This window comes from Lissotriton vulgaris, chromosome 5 (assembly GCF_964263255.1).
Source record: "Lissotriton vulgaris chromosome 5, aLisVul1.2, whole genome shotgun sequence".
NCBI lineage: Eukaryota > Metazoa > Chordata > Amphibia > Caudata > Salamandridae > Lissotriton > Lissotriton vulgaris.
The window spans coordinates 248,779,108-248,800,698 of record NC_141693.1 but is presented as its reverse complement, the minus strand read 5'-3'; the positions used below and the strand labels follow the sequence as shown (position 1 = coordinate 248,800,698).

General features: G+C 46.0%; 1 protein-coding gene across 1 annotated transcript; it reads right to left on the bottom strand.

Annotated features, from left to right (window-relative positions):
* Positions 1-1,139: 1,139 nt before the first annotated feature.
* On the bottom strand, positions 1,140-18,793 carry LOC147710610 (retinal guanylyl cyclase 1-like). The gene is made up of 5 exons (XM_086920035.1): positions 18,643-18,793; positions 17,813-17,911; positions 12,206-12,297; positions 4,591-4,728; positions 1,140-1,493 (listed from the first exon to the last, which is right to left on the bottom strand). Exons 1-5 carry the CDS (start codon positions 18,791-18,793, stop codon positions 1,140-1,142), a joined length of 834 nt encoding a protein of 277 aa, XP_086776161.1.
* Between the last annotated feature and the right edge of the window lie 2,798 nt (positions 18,794-21,591).

The window sequence follows — 21,591 nt, the reverse complement described above, 5'->3', positions numbered from 1 at the left end:
GAGAGCAGGTGCGTGTTAGCATGATTGCTGGGCAAGGCTCGGGAGAGCCTATGAGACACAAATAGTGGTCACAGTCAGGCAGGCTGACAAATATATTTTAAAGATTTTTTTAAAAATCACACCAGTATAATTAAGCGAGTGGTCAGCCCTCTACAACTGCGAGTTCAGGTAGGTAACACTTACTTGCACTAGTTAATAGACCAATGTAAAACTAGCATTCCAATGATACATGTGAGAAATATTTGTGCCTGAAATTTGACAGTGAGGAGAGATTCAAAATTCCTCACACAATCACAGGACTGCGGATGCCATGGGCGGAAATCTGAGGGATAGCCCCGGGTGCCACAAGCTCTAGCTACGCCTCTGGGTTGAGTTCTTACGTCATTTACTCTCTGTGCCCGGGAGAGATGCGTTCCGTCTGGTGGTTGAACTTTTGGCCATGATAAAACACAACACCTGATAGCTAAACTCGGCTTTCCCACGAGACCATATTTTGTGACCCGTGAGCCGCTCACTTCGTCTGCGCATCAGCCCCACTCCACCCCCCATCACCACCACCTCTCCTCCCCCTCCTACGAAACTTAAGAGCCCAGTGCTCAGAACACAAAAATTCGGACTGTGCAAATGGTGGGAAAGATAAACCATTCGAACGTGTGTGAAGACCTTTCATTTTTGACGTGATGTAGCATCGCCACGTATGCAATGGGTCGATTCTCTTAAAACTCGTTCTAAGGACTCCTTGGAAAAATACAAGCTGTGTTCTGCCTACAAACAGCAGCAGACACACTGGGCCTTCTCGTGGCAGGCTGTAGCGGGGGCCGCTCAAAGGACATACTGTTTCATGAACAATGGCCCGTCTCATACCCTGCCAGAATACGGCTACATTTCCAAACCATGGAAGACTCAGGAAGTGAACACCCGCCGAGCACCGACCTGTTCCCTCAGCTGGGGTCTCTGGAGAACGAAACGCTGGGATGTGCTTGGCAAGCAATACAATGTCTTCCAAGGGCAGCTCTCTTGCTTCTCTGTTGATGTCACACACGTGGCTCGTGGTTTAGGTGAACAGGTGACAGCAACTTCGCAACACACAGGGCTGCTTTTACCCTTGCAGGCAGACGGGGTTGTTGCTGCCTCTCAATCTAAGTTCCGTCCACAAACCCTGGCAGCAAGAGGGTTGTTTCCGTTGTTCTAGTGCCCCCCGTGTTGGGCCTGCAGGCCAGGCTGGCAGTGCACTCTATGTTCATAGATGGTGGGGGCTCAGAGATGGTGGGTGTGGTCTCGGGACGCGGCTGACGCACAGGACGCGCGCTGCTGCGCGTGCTCAAGGTGTCGTCGTCAGCCATCTTCTGCCCCTGGGAGGGCTGACTGCCCAGGGCTCCCTCTCGCAGGGCTGGCTGCTGGTTTCCTCTGCTGGGCTGAGGTGGAGGGTTCTCCTCTCCAGATGCTGGGGTAGTCCTCTCACTCCTCGCTGGTGCCACGGTACCTGTACTTGACTGTCACAGAGGGATACAAAGACCAGAATGTTACCAGATGCTGCCACTGGGGACATTCTCTGCCCACTTGTAAGACATTTTCAACAGTACAGGTTTTGAGAATCGTGCTGCCAACGGTACAAAGGTGTATAGTAAAGCACTAGTGGGCACTAGTAGTAAGCCCACCTGCAAAGTGGGGTACACACTGCTTTCTAGCACTAAAACTAATATGACCTCATCCGTAGAGTGGAGCATAAACGCCTCTCTAGCAACAGTAATATGCTTTCCATACTTACTACTAGGGCGGGACACTCCCTGCTCTCTGGCAGTAGTCATGTGTTCTTTACGCTCACCTTTAGGATGGGACACGCACTCCTCTCGCACTAGTAATTTGTGCATTATGATCATCTCTAGGATGTGGCACACTAAGATCTCTAGCAATGTGCTCTGTATGCGCACCCTTAGCACACACTGCTCTCCAGCACTAATGTGTTTTGTACTTATTCGGGGGCATACACTGCCGTCTGGCACTAGGAATGTGCTCTGTATGCTCACTCTTAGCACCCACTGCTCACTAGCACTAATGCGTCCTGTACATCTTCAGGGACATACACTGCTCTCTAGCACTAGTATTATGTTCTCTACTCTCAGCTGTAGGTTAGGACACACACAGGTTATATGGATCTTACTGAACCATTCATTTGGCTACGGTGTAATTACATAAATAGTATACTGGCCCTTTTACAGAGAAACACTGTTTTATGTATCGTTTATTAAATGCTGTTCAAGTTTATCAATTATTATACCTGCCATGATGCACGCTGAACCCACTTTGAGTAAACAGGTGAGGGGGAGTTGTGAGCTTTACATATTGTGCTAGAGCACAGGTGGGCGTCTCTCTGGCCCCGCCAGCCTCCACTCCCGCAGCTGAGATAGAGCGGGGGTATTTGTCAGTGCCCTGATCCCATCCAATACCGCCATTAGTCAGGTACTCATGCATGGATGAGTGACTGTACTGTAGTGTTCTCAATGCTCACTCCTAGGGTGGAGCACAGCTTGCTCTCTAGCACTAGTAAAGTGGTCTCAATCTACTCCTGTAGAGTGGAGCCAACATTGATCTCGAGGCCTGCTCGCTAGCATTATTCATGTTGTGCTCTATTAGCTCACCTGCGGGATAGAGAGAAAATTGCTCTGAGGAATTATTCATATTGTACTCTGTATGCTCACCTGCACGGTGGAGCACACATTGCTCTGTAGCCCAATCAATGCCTTACTATGTATGCTCACCTGTATGATGGAGAAAAAACTGCCCTCTAGCAGTAATGTGTTCTCTATGCTCACCTGCAGAGTAATGGGCACGTTGATCTCCAACAATAGTAGTGTGCTCTCTTTTCTCAACTGTGGGGTGGAGCAATCTCTTCTCTCTAGCACCACTTATGCCCTCTCTATTTTCCCTATTGGGTGGAACACTCCCCGCTTTTCTAGAACTAGTAACATGCTCTCTAACATCGCATGGAGTGTGGTGCGCACGCTGCATTCTAGATCTAGTAATGTGTTGTCTATGCTCACCTGCAGAGTAATGCACGTGTCACTCTCCAGCAATAGTAGTGTTTTATCTTTTCTCAACTGTGGGGTGGAACAATCTCTTCTCTCTAGCATCACTAATGTCCTCTCTAGTTTCCCTATAGGGTGAAGCACTTCCTGCTCTCTAGTACTAGTAACGTGATCTCTAACGCATGGAGGATGGTGCGCAGGCCGCATTCTAGAACTAGTAATGTGCCCTGTATTCTCACCTGTAAGGTGGGGTGCACACTGCCCTCCAGCATTAGTAATGTGTTCTCTGCTCTCCTGTAGAGTAGAGCTCATGTTGGTCTTGAGCACTACTAATGTGCTCTCTGTTTACACCTGTAGGGTGGGACATACCCTGCATCCTAGCACAAGTAACATTCTCTACCCTCACCTGTAGGTTGGTGCCCATTCTGCTGTCTAGCATTAGCAACAAGCTCTCTTTGGTTACTAGTAGGGTGAAGCAAATACTCCTTTCTACTACTAGTAATGTGTTCTCTATCCTCACTTGTAGGGTTATAGAACACATTGCTCTCCAACACTGTTAATCCCGTGCCCTGTATGCTCACATGTAGGGTGGAGCACACCCTGCTGTCTAGCACTATTAATGTTGTTCTCTCTACGCTCACATACGCAAAGGAACGCACCCTGCTCTCTCGCACTATTCAGGTTTTGCTCTGCATATTCACCTGTAGGGTGCAGGATATCCTGCTGTCCTGCACTATTCATGCTGTTCTTTGTAGAAGATGGAGTACACATTGCACTCTACCACTGTTAATGCTGTACAGCGGTGGTTCCTCCATGGGAGCGGAGGAGCCCCCCCTCCCTCCCCCCAAACTGATGGGCAGAGAATGTCAAAAATGAAATGGTAATAAAATCATTTTCTTACCATTTTATTTTTTACACTTTCTGCCATCAAACAGAGTGCAAGGGCAGGGCAGGGCCAGTGTGTCACTGTGGCCAATGATTAGCCGCAGTGAGGAGTGTCCACCTAAGTTTACATTGCGCATGTTGGTTTGGCCGGCTAACTTGCTACTGCCAAACCAAGATGCACAATTCAAACCTCTCCAACTCGGCTGTCTTGGATATCTGGGTTGGAGAGCAGGCACAGGCCTACAGTGCCTTTTGGAGCGCTGGGCCAGCCCGCTCCAGCCAATCAAGATTTAGAACAGCGTCTTGATTGGATGAGAGTTGACTGCGGGCTTCCCGCTCGGAGGACGTGCTGCAGTACAACCAGGAAGTACTGCAGAACGAGGGGCAGTGTAAGCTAAATGACTGATCTTTTTAATGTGTATTTTTATGTTAATGTGCATTTGTTATGTGTATTATGTGTATGTGTTTTGTGTCTATGTGTAGATGCATATATGTGTATATCTTTTGCACCCTCCATGTGATTTGCTACCAACCGCCACTGATGCTGTGCTTTGCATGATCACCTGTGAGTGAGGCATATACTGCTCTCTAGCACCTGTAATGTATTCTCTATGCTCACCTGCAGGGCGGAGCACAAATCGCTCTCTAGCACTAGTAATGCAGTGCTCTGAATACTCACCTGCAGGGTGGAACACAAACTTCTCTCCAGCTTCTTCTGCCTGGATATGGCTGGATTCCAGTGACAGACAAGGCTGTTGTTTTGCACACTGTAGTTCTTGTTTCCAATAAGCCAGTATGTTTTCATTTTCCCTTTACCCTGCAATATATGACAATAATAGGTGTGGTCAGAGAATAGGATGGAGGTAAAGATGAGAACTACTGGATTTGAAAGGAATTTGACAGGTCAAGTGTCACTGCGAACGTGAGCAGGAGCGACCTTAGGCATGTGCAAGCTGTGCACCTGCATAGGGCCGCCAAACCCCAGGAGCCGCCATGCCAATATATATCCTTAATATAATAATCCTCTCAGGATGGATGCATATTTGCATGGCGGCCCCTGGCAGGGATTTGGCGACCTCCGGCTCTGTTCCTCTTCCAAACACCCTGACCCCCCCTCTTCCGGGGCCCCGCCCTGACCCGCTCTTCCGGGGCCCCCTACCTACGCTCCCTGCCCCGGGCCGCCATGAGCCTAGAGCCGCCCCTGACGTGAGAGAATGGGATACAAAAAGGTATAAAGAGGAGTCGGATGTGCCTAATTGGTGATGAGAAAAAAGGCTGCAGGACATATTGTAACTTTAGAAAGGTTAGTGGTGCTACATGGAATGTTACATAGGATAAAGTACATAATAAAGATATTGCAAGTCACCGAGGAGTTCCGTGACCACATACTAACGAGTCCGAATGGGGTACCTTTTTCCGTACAATACGTGGGTGGGTAGCTCTTTCATACGAACGTGAAGAATAAAAATAGAAACTTTAGTGCAAAATTTAACACATCAAAAAAGCTGATAGAGATATGTGTTGCAAAAAGATATTAGAAACAGTTTAATACAAGTTAGCTTTTTTAAAAAGCGCATTAGAAACATGCAGGAACATTCTGACTTTTTTATAATTACCGAAGCAGTGCAAAAAATAAATGTTGCCATAAACATTTCCTTTCTTCATGCCAATGCACAGCTAGAGAAACGGAGCAGAAGAAAGAAATGCAACCAGTGTGTTTTGTTCTTTACACAGCTGCTTTAATTATGCTCCGTGACATGACCTGCCTTTCCCCTTGGCTGCAGGCAGCAGGCATTGTGTTGTCAGAACTCAGCTGTAACACATTATTACAATTGAGTTCTGATATCTCTTTATAATCGGCGACTGGGCGTGTCACAAGTGTCCAATTAAAAAGAAATCAGGGACAGGTTTTTATACAGGGATTGCAGAATCCCATGTATATAATATTATAAGGATAGATAAACAGAAACATCTTCATGATCATAGATTTATTAGGAATACAAAGAAACTTGTTTTCCGAATGATGTATAACAGCCTTGCTAAAAATGTTGAATTTTTTTTCTTAAAATGAAGGTATGTCATCCGCCCACTTAGGAATGGCGGCTCTAATGAATTGAGCAGCAGGCCCAATCAGCTTGCCACTGTAATCAGCAGAAAGTCATGGCGCTGTCCATGAAAGCTTTGAAGCACTTCTCATAATATATAGTGTTGTATTTTTTATGCTTCAGAGATAGAACATGGAATATTTGGGGGCAACCATTTGGGGGATGGAGAGTGGACAAAAGGCGGTGGTTGCAGGCTAGTTCCAAGTTGTTAGTGGAACAAAATTAACCAACAATTTCCTCTTCACACATTGTGCACTACATTTTATACTGTCCATTAAAGATAACAGAAGCTCTGCTAAGTGTTGGTGTATTCCATGAAAGGTGTAGAAGCTCTTCCGATAAGTGTACTCTCCTTGGAAGGAACAGAAACCCCGCTGATGCGTGTTGGTAGTGTCCATGAAAGGTATTGAAGTCCTGTTGATAAGTTATGGGAGCCTAGTGGATGCGTATTGGTACTGTCCATGAAAGATATTGAAGCCCTGTTGATAACTTGTAGGTACTAACCATAAAAGGTACAGAAGTCCTGCTGATAAGTGTTAGTTCTGTCCAATAAAGGTATAGAAGCCATGCTAAGTGTTGCCACAGTCCATGAAAGGTACATAATCCCTGTTGGTAAGTGTTGGTAACGTCCATAAAAAGTGTAGAAGCTTTGCTGATAAATTTTGGTACTGCTCATAAAAGGTGTAGATCCCTGCTGATAAGTGATGCTAGCGTCCTTGAAAGGTATAGATGCACTGCTGATTAGCGTTGGTACAGGCTGCATTTCTGAGAAGTGTTAGCCGTGTTAATTAATAACATAGTACACTGGGTGGGTCCTGTTGTTAAAGTCCTATACATGTAGGACAGCCTTATTGGGTATTGCTGGTACTGTCACATACATAGTATTGCAGCCTTCTTCTTAAGGTTGGTGCTGTTCTATTGAGGTTGTAGGATGCCGACCGAGAAGCTTAGGGCTGCTATTGAAAGGTATATTAGCTCTGTGCTCAAAGTGATGGACCTTTTCCATGAAGGCTCAGAAGATCCACTGAGAACTGTTGATCTTAATATGATGGAGACTTTAAGACTATCTGATGTATTTCTACGTAGGCTTTTTTCTAAAAAAATGTAAAATTTAAAATGTATAATTTGCTAACCTCATCTAAAAGGGCATGCTCTTTACCTAGTGCCCTCTGGGCTAGGAGTAGGCCGTGTAGCAGGTGAACCAAGTCCATCACTGGACATGACTACATGCCATACATGCAGGTGCCGGTAGCAGGAGTATTGGGCTTAAGGCATGGTCATAAACTGCGCCCTATGGGTAGTGTATTAGCTTTATTCGATATAAGATATCATCAAAGCAGTGTTACAAAGTATAAAACCAAGTACCATGATGGGTAAGGGGCTATATTGATAACAATAAACATTGTACAGTATGAAATTGCATAAAAACAGTACTTAGCATATATTAAACGTTCAAAAGTTAAGCAATTTAGCTAAAACTTTAAAAAGCAGAATATAAAAATGTTAAAAAGGGAATAATACCCAAACTAGTCATGAAATAAAAACATTTCATTTAAAACGGTACAGCACAGATGGGGAACCTTCAGACCCAAAAGATTATAGTACACCTAGGGCCAGATGTAGGTAATTCTGATTTACCTACTCTTAAATACCGAATCATACCGATTCGGTATTTAAGAGTAGGTAAATTGGAAGTAGGCAGATGTAGGTAATTTTACTTTTTCAATTACCGAATCTGTAAGATTCGGTATTTACCGATTCGGTAAATACTGATTTGGTATTTCCCATTGATTCCTATGGGCCTTGAAGCCCATAGGAATCAATAGGAAATACCGATTCGGTATTTACCGAATCGGTAAATACCGAATCCTGGCAGGGGGACCGGGGTGTCACTTTGCCACCCTGTAGCACCCCAATTGCAGGCTTGTGTGCCATGTGGCACACATACATGCCCTAAGGGCATGTCTGTCTGTCACATGGCTTAGGTGTACATGAACAGATGTGCATGTCCACTGGAATTCGGTATTTTACCACCCAATAGGATTGGGAGGTAAATTAAGAATTCCTAAGGGCCTGTGGCACTGCAAACTGTGCCACCTACATATGGATTTACAGAATCGGTATATTTACCGATTCGGAAAAATACCGAAGCAGTAAATTTACCGAATCGGTAAATATACCGATTCTGTAAATTCAGAGCCACCTACATGTCAAATGCCAAATACCGGTCAGTAACGGCCGAAATTGGCCGTTACCGACCCGTATTGGGCGACCTACATCGGGCCACTATTGTTTAAATCTGATGGTCCGGGATAAGGAAGGAGCCTAATTGGGCTGGCACGCCTTATCTACCATCCTTCTGCTTATCATCCAGGCTATGCCCAGGAACTTTGCCACTCCGCAGATCATCAGTGGAGATGAAGCTTCAGTTCTTAAGATGCGGAGGGCTACACAGTGATTCATGGGGCCCAATATTTTGCACACTGGTGTCAGCCATTTTAGTCTGGCTCTTCTATAGGCCGGGCAGGCAAAAAGAAGATGGGCAATGGTCTCGTTATGGTAACTGCAACCTTGGCAAGATGACGATGATAGGTATGACCCCTTCCAGATTGCTGTCACACTATTAACAAGAAGGGTCCCATGTCTCAACTTAATGTATAAAGTCCTGTCTTGCGGGGTCTGGATAAGATCAAGATATGGTTCCAGGGCACAAGTAATTTTGTGATCAAAGAACCCCTCCGTCAGTTTCCCTATCTTAGGGTTTCTGAGCTCCTGGGACTGTACACAGTCCCAATAGGCTCTTTTTAGATCATGCTTTGAAGGAGAGACTTGGCTAAACCAGGCTTCCTTGAACCCCAGGGAGAACAGAAGATGAAGAAGGTCAACCAGGCACTTAATTCGTCCTCCAGTATCAGCAAGTATTAATTCGTCAAGGGCCGCCACGTAATTGGAGAGCTCCGGGGTCTTTCTTAGGCGTGCCCAGAGTAACAGGGGGCGGAGTCGGGCAATATCGTGTAAGGAGTGTTTCCCCAAATCGTAAAATAGGGGTTTCAGCATGGTAGATGGAGGTAGGGAAGTGAGGTCTCTCAGAAACTTGTTTTCAGATTTGGCAAGCTCACCTAGGTTTTCCGAGCCCTAAAGTTCGGCTCCATATAAGGCCGAAGGGAGCGCCTTCCCATCGTAAACCTTTAGGGCCGGGGCAACCAACCTACTCACAGACTTGCGCTGTTCCCTTGCCTCCGAAACCCTCTTGTGGTTCAGGAGCATTTTGACTAAGTGGGGACCCCACTTCATGGTGTAGAGATGCGGATCCCCAGATAGTCAAAAGAATCCACGCAGTCCAAAGGGAGCCATTCAAGGTGATGCCATTTCTGAAGCGTTTGCAGGGATTGATTGCCATCAGCTTGGTTTTGTCAGTATTAATTGTCAACCCCTGATTTTTCCAGAAAAGGTAGAACCTGTTCAAAAGCCTCTGGAGCCCACCCGGTGACTTAGATAACAGAAGAGTATCGTCGGCGAACAGGAGGGTTGGTGTCTTCTCACCCGCCAGGGTGGGGGCATCTGCTGGTTCTTGCCCAAGATAGTCCACCACCCCGTTAATGGATATTGAAAACAGGAATGGGGGCCATCACACAACCCTGGCGGACCCCCCTGTCCACTGCGATTCTCTCTGTCACTTGACCTTGGGTCCCCCATCTGATTTTGGCATAGTTTCCGTCATGAAGACGCTTAACCATGTCAAGAACCAGCGGGCAGATACCCTGTTGATGAAGAGTCTGCCACAGTTTCTCGCGGGGGACCAGATCGAATGCGGTTTTTAGATCTATAAAGGCCAGGTGCAGGCTACCTTTCCCTAAGACCACTACTTTCCAATAGACCATGAAGAGTCTAAAAACCTGGTCCATGGTTCCGACCTTCTGCCTAAACCCCGCTTGGAAATGGGACAGAATGCCATCGTCCTCGATCCATGCTCCGATTCTCGTAAGAAGGACCCTGCCAACCACCTTCTGCATAACGTCGATCAAACTGATCGGACGATAGTTGGCAGGGTCCTCTCTATCCCCCTTCTTGTAGATTGGAACCACCTCGGCTCCCTTCCAAGAGTCAAGCACTGGTGAACCCCCTGCCACGAGGTTGATTACCATCAGAATAAAGTGAGCCCAAGATTTAGGATCATACAAGAATAGATCACCTGGGAGGCCGTATGGCCCCGTGGCACCCGGGGCAATGTTATTTATTGCTTGCTCTACCTCAAAAAGGTACCTTATGGTTATGACTGAAGGTGGTGAACATTGTATAGTGGGAGATGGGTTACAGGACATTGGCAAAGGTTAGAGAGGAAGGAGGCAAAACCCTACATTTGATGAAGTCTAATCAGAAGTTAAGTACAAATAGCACACAGGCATATAGTGCACCCCAGTGGGCAGCGTTCCTTCTATGATATTTTGCACATAAAACGAATAAAAAATGATAGATGGAGGAACCTATTTAACTGTATTTAATTCGTAAAATAGCCATTTCCCAAAATGAACACCTGTCAAAACTGTATGCGTTTTTGACAACGTTTCATAAAATAAACAATTTGAAAGAAATAGCTTCTTTCAATATGATCGAAATATCATCAGTTTGACTGATTAAAATATAAACTTGAATATATACTTAACTGCGGAAGCTGATGGTTTCCCAAATAAGTATGGACAGACAAAAAGAGTGGTGAGGAATTGAAGAACCACTGCAGCACCAGTACGTTTGTTTACTTCCCCCTCGTTTTGGGACAGATTTAATTGAACAAAGCCTGACACGGTTCTCAAGCCACAGTGCCAGATTTCAGAACTGTCTTCTACAAGCACAATTTTAAAAGACAGGGAGGGGAAACCCCCCCAAACCTTAATCCATGCATGGTTCAGAGCATCCCTCAGAGGGATAGAAAATGCACCCATTCCCTGAATAAAAATAGGAAAATGTTGCAAGTATTGAGAAACATGATTCAAGGGCGATGCTTGCGACCTTTACAGAGTCAGTAAGTAATTCTTGAATATTTCCACAGACCAAGGTCATGAATCAATCCAGACATCCCTGTTTAAGAATTCAAACTAGAGAGCCTCACAAAACTTAGGCCTGATTTAGGAATTGGTGGACGGAGTAAAGGCAGCCATGGTGGTGGAGGACTTTACATCCTCCACCCTACTTTACTCCGCCTGACAAATTCAGAGATACCTGCCGGCCTGAAGGACATCTCAATACATTGTCAGGAACTGCCATCATGGCAGCTCCTGTCCTTGTAGGGAATGTTTGATGGACAGCTCTGTCAAACCTTTTCAAAGTTTTTCATTTTTCTAAAACAAATTTCCAAAACTTGAGTTTGTTTTTGAAAAATAAAAAAGTCTGTGTCCCACACTATGGGGTGAGGTTATACCTGGTGGTGACGGACAATAAAAAGAAAAAAAGAGCCACTGACTGCTCAGTCTAAATAGGGCAGACAGTTGATGCCTTAACACTGATGGCCTCTACTCCCTCGGTCCATTGGAGGAAGGTTTTCACCAATGGAGTAAATTTTACTCCATCAGTATAAATGAAGTGGTCCATCCGCCTCTAAAGTAGGCGAGCACGCAGAGAGTTAGGGGGAGTGGGTACTCCATCAACCTCTAAATCAGCTCCTTAGTATTAACAAAGTCAAAACTTAACTAAAAACTGAACTTTTGGTTCAGTTATTATAAAACTAAAAACCTATGAAATTGCCCAGTAAGGGTTATGGTTATCACTGTAATTAAAATGCTCACACAGGAAAACTCTAATAAAAAGTGCATATCTTTGGAACTGCATTAGGTTAGGAGTAGTGGCTTTTTTGTAATGTACCTTAAGCAACCAGCAATAGACTGAGGAACAAAGTAAACAAGATATGGACATTCCTATATTCAGAAGATGAGGCAAGGCCAGGTTCAGATGAGAAATCAGAGAGGTGTGACCTAGGTAAGCGAGGTAAGTTCATAAAGCAGAAATAGTTACTCAGAGAAAATGTATTTGTCTGTCTCAGAAGCTGCCATTCTAATGCTTGTCTATCCTTGTACAAGGCACCACCAAAAACACAAAAGCCTACTTAGAGAGGCAGGACCTGCATTGTGTACAATCACAAAAAAATGTTTTTTTAACAGGAATTGATCGCAAATTGCTCCAATCCACCCTTTTTACCTTGATTTCGGTTTCTCCACGAGATTCAATTTCATAAGCACCTTCCACGATTAGGACATCGTAAGTAGCAGAGCTGATGTGTATCTTCTGTGCTGCAGGGCAAAAAATGGCTCATCGTGAATTATAGTGATGGTGGACCAAGCACTTCACTGTAACAATACAAGTGAGAAGGATCCACCCACTACTGAACTTATCAGGGACCTGGCATTGTCTTATCTCGATTGATGAAACATCATTGATACTGGAACACCCAGGAAAGTAATTTGCGGCCTGTCAGAGTTTGGCAGACAGGTCACTTCATCACAAACGTGACAGATATATCCTGCTCACTCTATTACAAATGTGATATGGGATAAAATGCACTTGTAATAAGGCATAGAGGATACCATCACGTTTGTAGATATGATGTAGAGTGTGTCATCTGACACGCTCTACATCATATCTAGCAATCAGGTGATGGACAGTGTATGACTGAGTATGGCAAACTTGAATATGTCTAATCTACCTGTTTATTCTATGCATCCAGTGTGCCCTGGTGGACTTTTCAGTGATTTTAAAGATTTTTCCACATTCAATACATGTTTTCTGTCTTTTGTTTGACGTCTAGGGTCACCAAACTAGGGGGATTTTGCATGCATATGATTGTGGGAATGAACCTCACACTTTAGTTAGGACATTCTGAGGTGAAATATTTTACTGTAATTAGCAGACCATTGAATTTGTTTGGCTTTCTCATGTCTAGGTCACTAGTTTCGGTGCTGCAGTATTGTAGCACTGATAGTTGTGGTATAAGCATTTTTCCAATGGCTAATCTCACAGAAGAGATTATATGGATTTTAAAAGGGCTGATGATTGTTGTAAGAACTGCAGAGCAACCTATGGCCAGAGTTGGCAGTGGGCAGTGCTTAATTTGAGCCATTTCTTGTTGGTGGAGGCTGCCTGCACTAATTTTTGGGAACCGGCTCCTATTTTCCGCATTAAACCACTTCCCGAGAGCAAGAGAGGGAAAACACACAAACAAGAAGTAGGAAGGGAAAAACAGAAAAAGTGTGTTAGAAATGGGGGTCTCTATTCCCAGGTTGTTACCCTGTCCAAATAGGGATCCTTCTTTCTAGTCAGGATAAGGGAGTTACACTTCTAAAATAACTCCTGCTCACTGCCTTGGTAGCTTGGACCGAGCAGTCAGGCTTATCTCTGGGGCAATATGTAAAGCATTTGCACATAACACACAGTAATGTAGTGAAAGCACTGCAAAAGGACACCACACCACTTTTAGAAAAATAGCCAATATTTATCTGTGTAAAACAAGACCAAAACAATACAAATCCAATGTACAGTTATTAAGACACAAATAATGCAAAAATAGACTTCAAATACAGTTCACTGAAGTCAATAGATCCATCTCGGGCTATCACGGTGTCGTTACCAACCAAATCCAACGGTTCAGGCCAGACGCAGCGTTGTGGACCAGCTATGGTGTCGGGAAGACCCGCAAAACAGTATCTTTAGAAATGTAAGGTATCGGGGACCTCGCGGTGAGCTCTAAGGAGCCAGCGTCAGCAGGCGTTGGTCCCGGAGATCGGTGCAGTAGTCCTCGGGCCCTTGAAGTCACACCCATTGCAGGCCGATCTCTGTGATGTTGAAGTCAGGAGCGCCGGTGTCGGCAGTCGTAGAGGCTGTGGTGTGAAGTTGAGCATGGCGACGTGCCGTGCCTTCAGGTCATGGTAGGCAGCGGCTCGGTGACAGTGGTCCAGCGGCATCATGAGACCAGGGTTCCGGTGAGAAGTGGGGCAGTGCGAAGTGGGGCATGCTCGTCGCGGTGCTTGCAGGTCACAGTGAAAGCAGCAGCATCATCGTTGCTGAAGCGCTTTCGTCAGTAGACCCAAGGCTATGGTGCAAGACGGGGCAATGCATTGTGCGGGGCCCACAGGTCAGGGTGCAAGCAGTGGCGTTGGTTGATGATCTGGAGTTGATGTTGCTGGCGTCGGTGAACCAAGACTGCGGTGTGGGAAGGGGTGGTGCATTGTGTAACTTACGAGTGGTGCGCCAAACTATGGTGCAGGCAGCAGCATCCATGTCAGCTTGTAGCGGCGGCTTCATTGAGACCAGGGCAGCAGTGTGAAGCAAGGTGGTTTCGGAGTGCGATACCCGCACGTTGCTGTGCAAGCAGAGGCTTGGTGGCGGAGGCAGACGTCGTCGGTGAGACCAGAGTTGCGGCGCAAAGTGCAGCAGTGCCCTCTGCGGTTCCTTAAGGTCGCGAAGCCGGCAGCGGCTGCATTGACAGCTTTGTGCTCCTTTTTCCCTCTGTGGTAGCTGAAACCTACAGTTCCAGATGCAGGAATCCAGTAGGAGGCAATGTCTCTGCTGTTCCTGAGACCTCTTGAACAGGTGGAAAGCTCTACCTCAAGCACTTGGAGATACTAAGATGTTGCAGAAAGTCCAGTTCCGTCCTTTCACTGCCCAAGACAGAAACAGCCACAGCAGGCCAACACAACAAAGCACACAGCAAACTGGTAGTCTCTCACATCTTGCCCAGCTCTTCTTCCTAGCAGGTTCCTTAATCCCAAAGAGTTCTAAAGTCCTGGGGTCAGGGCCCCAATATTTATACCACATTTCCCTTTGAATTTGGGACAAACTAAGTACTCTGGCATACATAAACCAGTACTGCCTGGCTTAGGGGCCAGGTTCACTCCAGGAAGGGAAGACAGCTTTGTGAGTGGCAGCCACAGTCCATTTAGGTGCAAGCAACAACTCCTCCCACTACTCCGAATGCAGCCAGGTCTATTCAGCCTGGCTATGAGTCACCCAGGAAAGGCAGGATACACCTCAATCTTCCCCTTGATTCTGCCTAGGGTGAATACATACCCCAGCTCCTGTCAGTCTCAATCCAGACAGTGAATACACAAACAGGCAGAGGCCAACGAGATGGTTAAGCAAAAAAATGCCCACGGGTCCTAGGATGCTTGTTTTCAGTCCAGTGATGACCTGGCTTGGCAGTTCGGGCTGGACTGTTCCCATGGGAACAGGGTCAAGACTGATTTGCATATTGCTGGGTCTAAACTGGAAAGGCATGGGGAGCAAAAATATGATGGATTTAGGCCCAGATCTCTGCACTGGGGTGAATGTATGACTTTGTTCAGCACTCTGTCCATCAATTGTTCTTTTTGCATTTGTCACACTGACTGGTATTGATATGCGCAGACATGGTTCCCGTGCTCTCCATGCCACTGGAGTCAAGCGAGCCTGACTGATGAGGGATAGAACCTCAAAACCGGTCCTAGACTGCTTGTTTCCAGTCCACGCCACCCCTGTTTGGACCCAGCCATATGCAAATAAGTCTTGACCCTGCTCCTTATGAGAATATTCCAGCCCGAACTGCCAGGTCACATCCTCCCTGTGCCAGAAATAAGCATCCTGGGGCCTGTTTCGAGGTATCACTCCCTAATCAGTGAGCAAGGGACCCACGTTTGGGCATACCCTTCCCACTTAGGGCAACAAAAGCAAAAAGAACAAATGAAGGACGGAATGCTAAACAAATCAAACATTCACCTCCAGTTACAGATCTGGGTTTAATCCATCATTTCTTTTTTGCTCTCCACGCCACCCCAGTTTGGGCTCAGCCATATGCAAATCAGTCTTGACCCTGCTCCTCATGGGAACAGCCCAGCCCGAACTGCAAGGCCAGGACCTCCCTGGACCAGAAACAAGCATCCTGGGACCTATTTGGGGGCAGATTGAAGACTGATTTACATCTGGCTGGGTCCAAACTGGAATGGTGTGGTGAGCAAAAACACTGGATTTAACCCAGATGTGGCATTGGCGTGAATTTTGATGTGTTCAGCATTCCGTCCATCATCTTTTCTTTTTGCATTTGCCACCCCAAGTAAGAAGGGTATACCCAGGCATAGGTCCGATGCTTGCTATACCACTGGATTCACGCTAGTCCCAGGATGCTTGTTTCGGTCCAGGGAGGACCTGGACTGGCAGTTTGGGCTGGACTGTTCCCATGGGGAACAGGATCAAGGCTGATTTTGGATATGGCTGGGTCTATAATAGAAAGGGATGGGGGGCAAAGAAACTATGGATTTAGGCCCAGATCTCTGTATTGGGGTGACTGTATGACATTGTACAGCATTGTTCTCTTTGCCTTTCGAAAAGTGGCTTTTGTAGACGCACAATATAAAAATCGTCTTTACTAAAAGATGTATTTTTCAATTCTGAGCTCAGGAAGCCTAACCTCCAATTCTCTATTTTGTCCAGATGGAAAGTTACACTTGTAAGATGTTACAAGGCAGCTCCCATTATAACCTATGGGATAGACATCCTTTTAATAGTAAAAAATGAAATGCACAATATTTCACTATTAGGACATGCAAAACACACTACTACATGTCCTACCTTTCACATACACTGCATCCTGCCCATGGGCTATCTTGGGCCTACCTGAGGGGTGGCTTACATGTAAGAAAATGGAAAGTTAGGTCCTGCAAACTGCGCGCAGACATTACAGTGGCAGGTCTGAGACACCTTTGAAAAGATATGCGTGTGGGTGGCACAACCTGTGCAGCAAGCACACTAGTTGCATTTGATTTACAGGCCCTTGTCACGCACAGTGCACTATACTAGAGGCTTACTAGTAAATGAAAGAGACCAATCATGGAGAACCAATCATAACAGAATTCACAGTAGGAGCACATGCACTTAAACACTGATCAGCAGTGAGAAAGTGCGCAGAGACACTAAACCAGCAAAAACAAACTCCAGCATTCCATCAGGAGGTCAGTAAGCAAAAAGACAGGGGAAACATGCCAAAAGTTGCCAGGTCTAACACACCGTCACCTAGGGAGAAACCAGTAACTTGCAGGAGTGAGAAAAAAGAGCAGGGGGTGTTTCGTAATAGACTAAAGAGGTTTGAGGTGGATTAAAGTCGATGCAGCCTTCAAATTCAATGTACTGACATTTAATAGCATCGGCTGCGGGCTTCTGAGCAGAGCTTTGGGAACCAACATACATTCTTTTACAATTTAATCACTGGCAGTGGGTGGTTTTAATATATAGTACAGTGTCTGTTTCTTGCTGGGATTCCCTAAATCCATTTTAAAATGAATCCATCCACATCTAGAAACTCATCTCAGACTTGGGTTTATAATAATAACAAGCTTTTCTGTAAAATGTTTCATGCTTCTTCTGCTATTTCTAGGCACTATAAATAACTTTTTTGGCACTGAATTGACCGGCGTCAGGCAGATCAAAGTCTATGTCAGCGCTGGGCTCAAACATGTGACTTGCAGTTCAGAGTAGATATAGGCAAAGAACATTTTAGTAAGTGAACCAATTTACCATCTAAACAAGGTTGGAGTTACAGAGGATTGCCTCACTTAATTCAGGTTCACTGCTTCAATAAACGTAACATCGCAAGTTCTAGAGACACTCCACAGTCAACTTGCATCAAGTTCTGACCTCAACGTAATGTCACAGTTGATTTTCTTTGAGAGTTTGGGATGCTATTATAGCACCCTATATGTTCGGAATAGCAAAAAACCACAGAGGTGGTGATGCGTAATGTTTTCAACCAGCATGTTTGAAGAGGAAGACTATAAGACTCACGCAAGCTGGTGGACTCCATGCGAGATGCTGTGTTCACTGTGTCCCCAAACAGACAGTAACGGGGCATCTTGTATCCCACAACGCCAGCAACGCAAGGGCCTGCAGACAAAGATACAACATAGCAGTGGAGAATGTATTTCTGGAGTTGGGTGAAGCAAGAAAGATAAGAAAGAAGAGAGTGACGCAAGGAACACACAAACCCCATCAAGAATCTGGGGTCAAAGTAAGGGTTTGAGTAAACAGTTTCAAGCTACTTACATTAAAGAAACACGGCAAACACAAGACAGTGTGAAGAAGCAGCAAAAATTTGATTGGATTATTTTTTTACAGCCTTTATTAATAGAAACAAGTAATAAACCAGTAACCAGCACCTTCATCCAGGTGTCAGAGATTAACTGGATTAATGTAAATTATTTTAGTAATAGTGTTCTGGGGATTCATTGTTGACTTGTCTGTGAGTGATTAGTAGTTAACCTACCAACTAAACTCAAAGACCTGCTTTTCTATTCTAGCAAGTGTGGAAAAGAAACATTATTCCGGCATAGATACACACTGCAGACATCCCTGTCTCTTTATTGTAGGAATTTACTCCAGAATCTTACCAACAGAACTGATGAAGTGCATATTTCTAGTGTAGAACAGCCACTTTTAGTATAAAAAAACAAGGGCCTTGATTCCTTGGTGAGATTCTGTGATAAAGTGCTCTTGGAAAATGACGGGTGAGGGGTTACTGATATGGACAAATCCAAGTTTCTACTTCTCAGTTTATGCGTCCACAGCTCAACAGGATGCATTATGGACTTGGCCAGGTTCTTTCATTTGCCACCCACCTGTGTGAATGCCTGCTCTCATCTGTAGCCTCTCGCTTGGCATATGTGGCACATTGACCTGTCGGACCGCAGCTACCAAGTCCAGTGACATCTTCGCAATCTCGTCTGCATGCTTCACCCCATTTCGTTCAGGTAGCCCACTCACTACCATGTAAGCATCTCCGATAGTTTCCACCTGAAGATGGACAAATACAACTCCTTTACTGGCAAGTATGTATAGGTAATTCAATATCAGCAAAGCACCAAGTGAGTTTCCAATACATTTCAATTTTAGAAAACAGAATATTAAATAAAAGATTCAAAAAATAAAATGTATTGGTCTCGAATGATGAGAGATAATAAAGCAAATAAAATAATAAAATGGTTTATTGCATCTGGAGCATCACAGATACATCTTTCAAGCAACTGCCAAAGGCTATTCAGGACATTAAACCGGACAGTACAACATTCTCTGAGCTAGATATCTTAGACAGAGAAAACATGCAACAAATTGAAAGTAGCAGAGCGGGCTTGGCGCAAAGCCTACTCCAGCTCTAAGAAAGTCGTATATCAGGCTACAGTGAAGGTGTACCATCGGGCGGTGTGTAGAACCCGTGCCGCTTTTTATGCGACACAATTCAGGAACAGTTCGAACCCAGCAAAGGCTATCTTTAAGGTAATGAAAGACCTCACTGCCAAAAAGGTTGTAGCATCACATCAGAGCTCTCTGGAGCACTGTGAAAAGTTGGCAGAGTTTTTTCTAGAAAAGGTGAATGCTATTTACCGGGGCTTCCCTGTGGTCGTTCCCTCGGTGATGACATCATCTAAGCCTCCACCATCTGAGGGGCTGTGTTCTTTACCTTTGGTAAATCCTGATAGCCTAGGCACTTTGGCTTGCAAAGTGAAATCTGGGTCCCCTGAGGATCCACTTTGCCCCGAAGTGTTCAAGGACCTGGCGGTACATGACATCTCTCCGCTTTGTTCCTTGGTCAATGCGTCTTTGACTTCTGGCGTCGTTCCACTTAAGTGGAAGCGAGCCATGGTTCGACCGATCCTGAAGAAACCTAGCCTGGATGGAAGCAAGCCGGAGAGCTATCGGCCTATTTCACTCTTGCCGTGGCCGGCCAAGGTGATGGAGGCACACGTAAATGCCGCGCTCTCAGAACATCTCTGTCGAGCTGACATACTCGACGCTACGCAGAATGGGTTTAGGGCAGGTCACAGCACGGAGACGGCTCTGCTGTATATGGTGGAGCACCTCCGCTCCGTGCTTGACGCGGGACAAACGGCAGCGCTGGTGCTATTAGATCTAAGCGCTGCCTTTGACACCGTCTCGCACCCTATCCTTCTGCAGCGTTTAGAGGATGCTGGTGTTTCCGGCATAGCACTCGACTGGTTCCGGTCGTTCTTATCAAACCGGGCCTTTAGCGTGACCGTCCCACCCTTTCAGTCTAAATTCCACCCGTTGAACCTGGGCGTCCCCCAAGGCTCCTCGCTGAGTCCTACGCTGTTCAACCTGTACGTAAGGCCGCTAGCTGAGGTTGTCAAACTATGGGGTATGACCATGGTATCATATGCCGATGACACCCAGCTAGCGGTCACGATCAGCGGGGATGCGGAGGTCGACGCTCCTAGGTTTCAACAAGGACTGAGGGCGGTCGCTAGGTGGATGACGCTTAATTGTCTCCAGCTAAACGCTAGTAAGACCGAGGTGATGGTATTTGGTAGGCGACCGGAACTGTGGGGAGAGAGATGGTGGCCGGAGGAGTTGGGTTCCGCTCCCATCCCAGTCGCCGAGCTTAAAAACCTCGGGGTCTGGTTGGACCCTTCCCTTACGTTTGCATGCCACACTAAACGCACGGCTGCTTGCTGCTTCGGCATCTTGCGTGGGCTCCGTCCGGTGCTAAAGTTCTTTGATGCCCCCACCCGGCAACTCATGATCCAAGCTACCGTCATATCTAGATTGGATTATGCTAGCTCTTTGTTGGCCGGACTGAATGTAGCTGAGATAGGGCGCCTGCAGCGGATCCAGAATGCTGCTGCGAGAGCGGTGGTGGGTCTTCCTAGATTCTGTCCCACCTCCAGCACCATTCGAGCATTGCACTGGCTCCCTGTGGCGCAGCGGATTCAGTTTAAGGTCCTCTGCGTCGCCCATAAGATCTTGAAGGGGTCCCCTGCAATGATCCTCACGACACTCATGGCCAATTACATTCCGGCACGACCCTTAAGATCGTCAGATCTCGATTTGGCTGTGGTCCCGCGCTTTAAGCGAAGCAGGGCCGGTGGTCGCTCATTCCGAGTGCGGGCCGCTGCTCTGTGGAACTCCTTGCCCCCGGCAATTCGCGCCATGAGCGATGTGCTCTCTTTTCGTCGCGCCTTAAAAACATTTTTATTTCCTTAGTTTGTGTGTTCTGTGCTGTTTTATTTAGTTGTGTTGTGTAGCTGCCTTGTCTGGCGCCAAGACGCTCCTTAGCTGGAGCATTTGCGCGCCTAATAAAAACCACATAACATAACATAACATAACATAACAGATCATAAGGCATCTTCCCCGCTTAGGCAACCCAACAAACATTACAGGATAAAATATTGTATACAGTTTCCAGTTTTCAGTTAAAACCAATTATAACTGAAAAAACACCACTAAGGGGAATATTTGCCTTTCAGTATAAACTGGAAAATACTGGACTTTGCTGCACGTTTACTGTTTAGTCCCCTCTGATGCCAAAGCAGCAAGTGTATCCATTACCTCTAAGCACTTTTTGTGACAGATGCTCCAGCTATGACCTACTCCGGCCACACTAAGCCACCTAGTTTGCCTTTTTCACCATCGCAAAGTCCCGGGACCCCTTGGATTCCCTTGACTTACTTCCACTCCCATTTTGACAGCATAACTCACCTCATTTGAATTCAGCTCTTTGTTCACTGCACAATGATGTGTAGTGGCTAGCAGGTTCACAGCTGAACTATGAC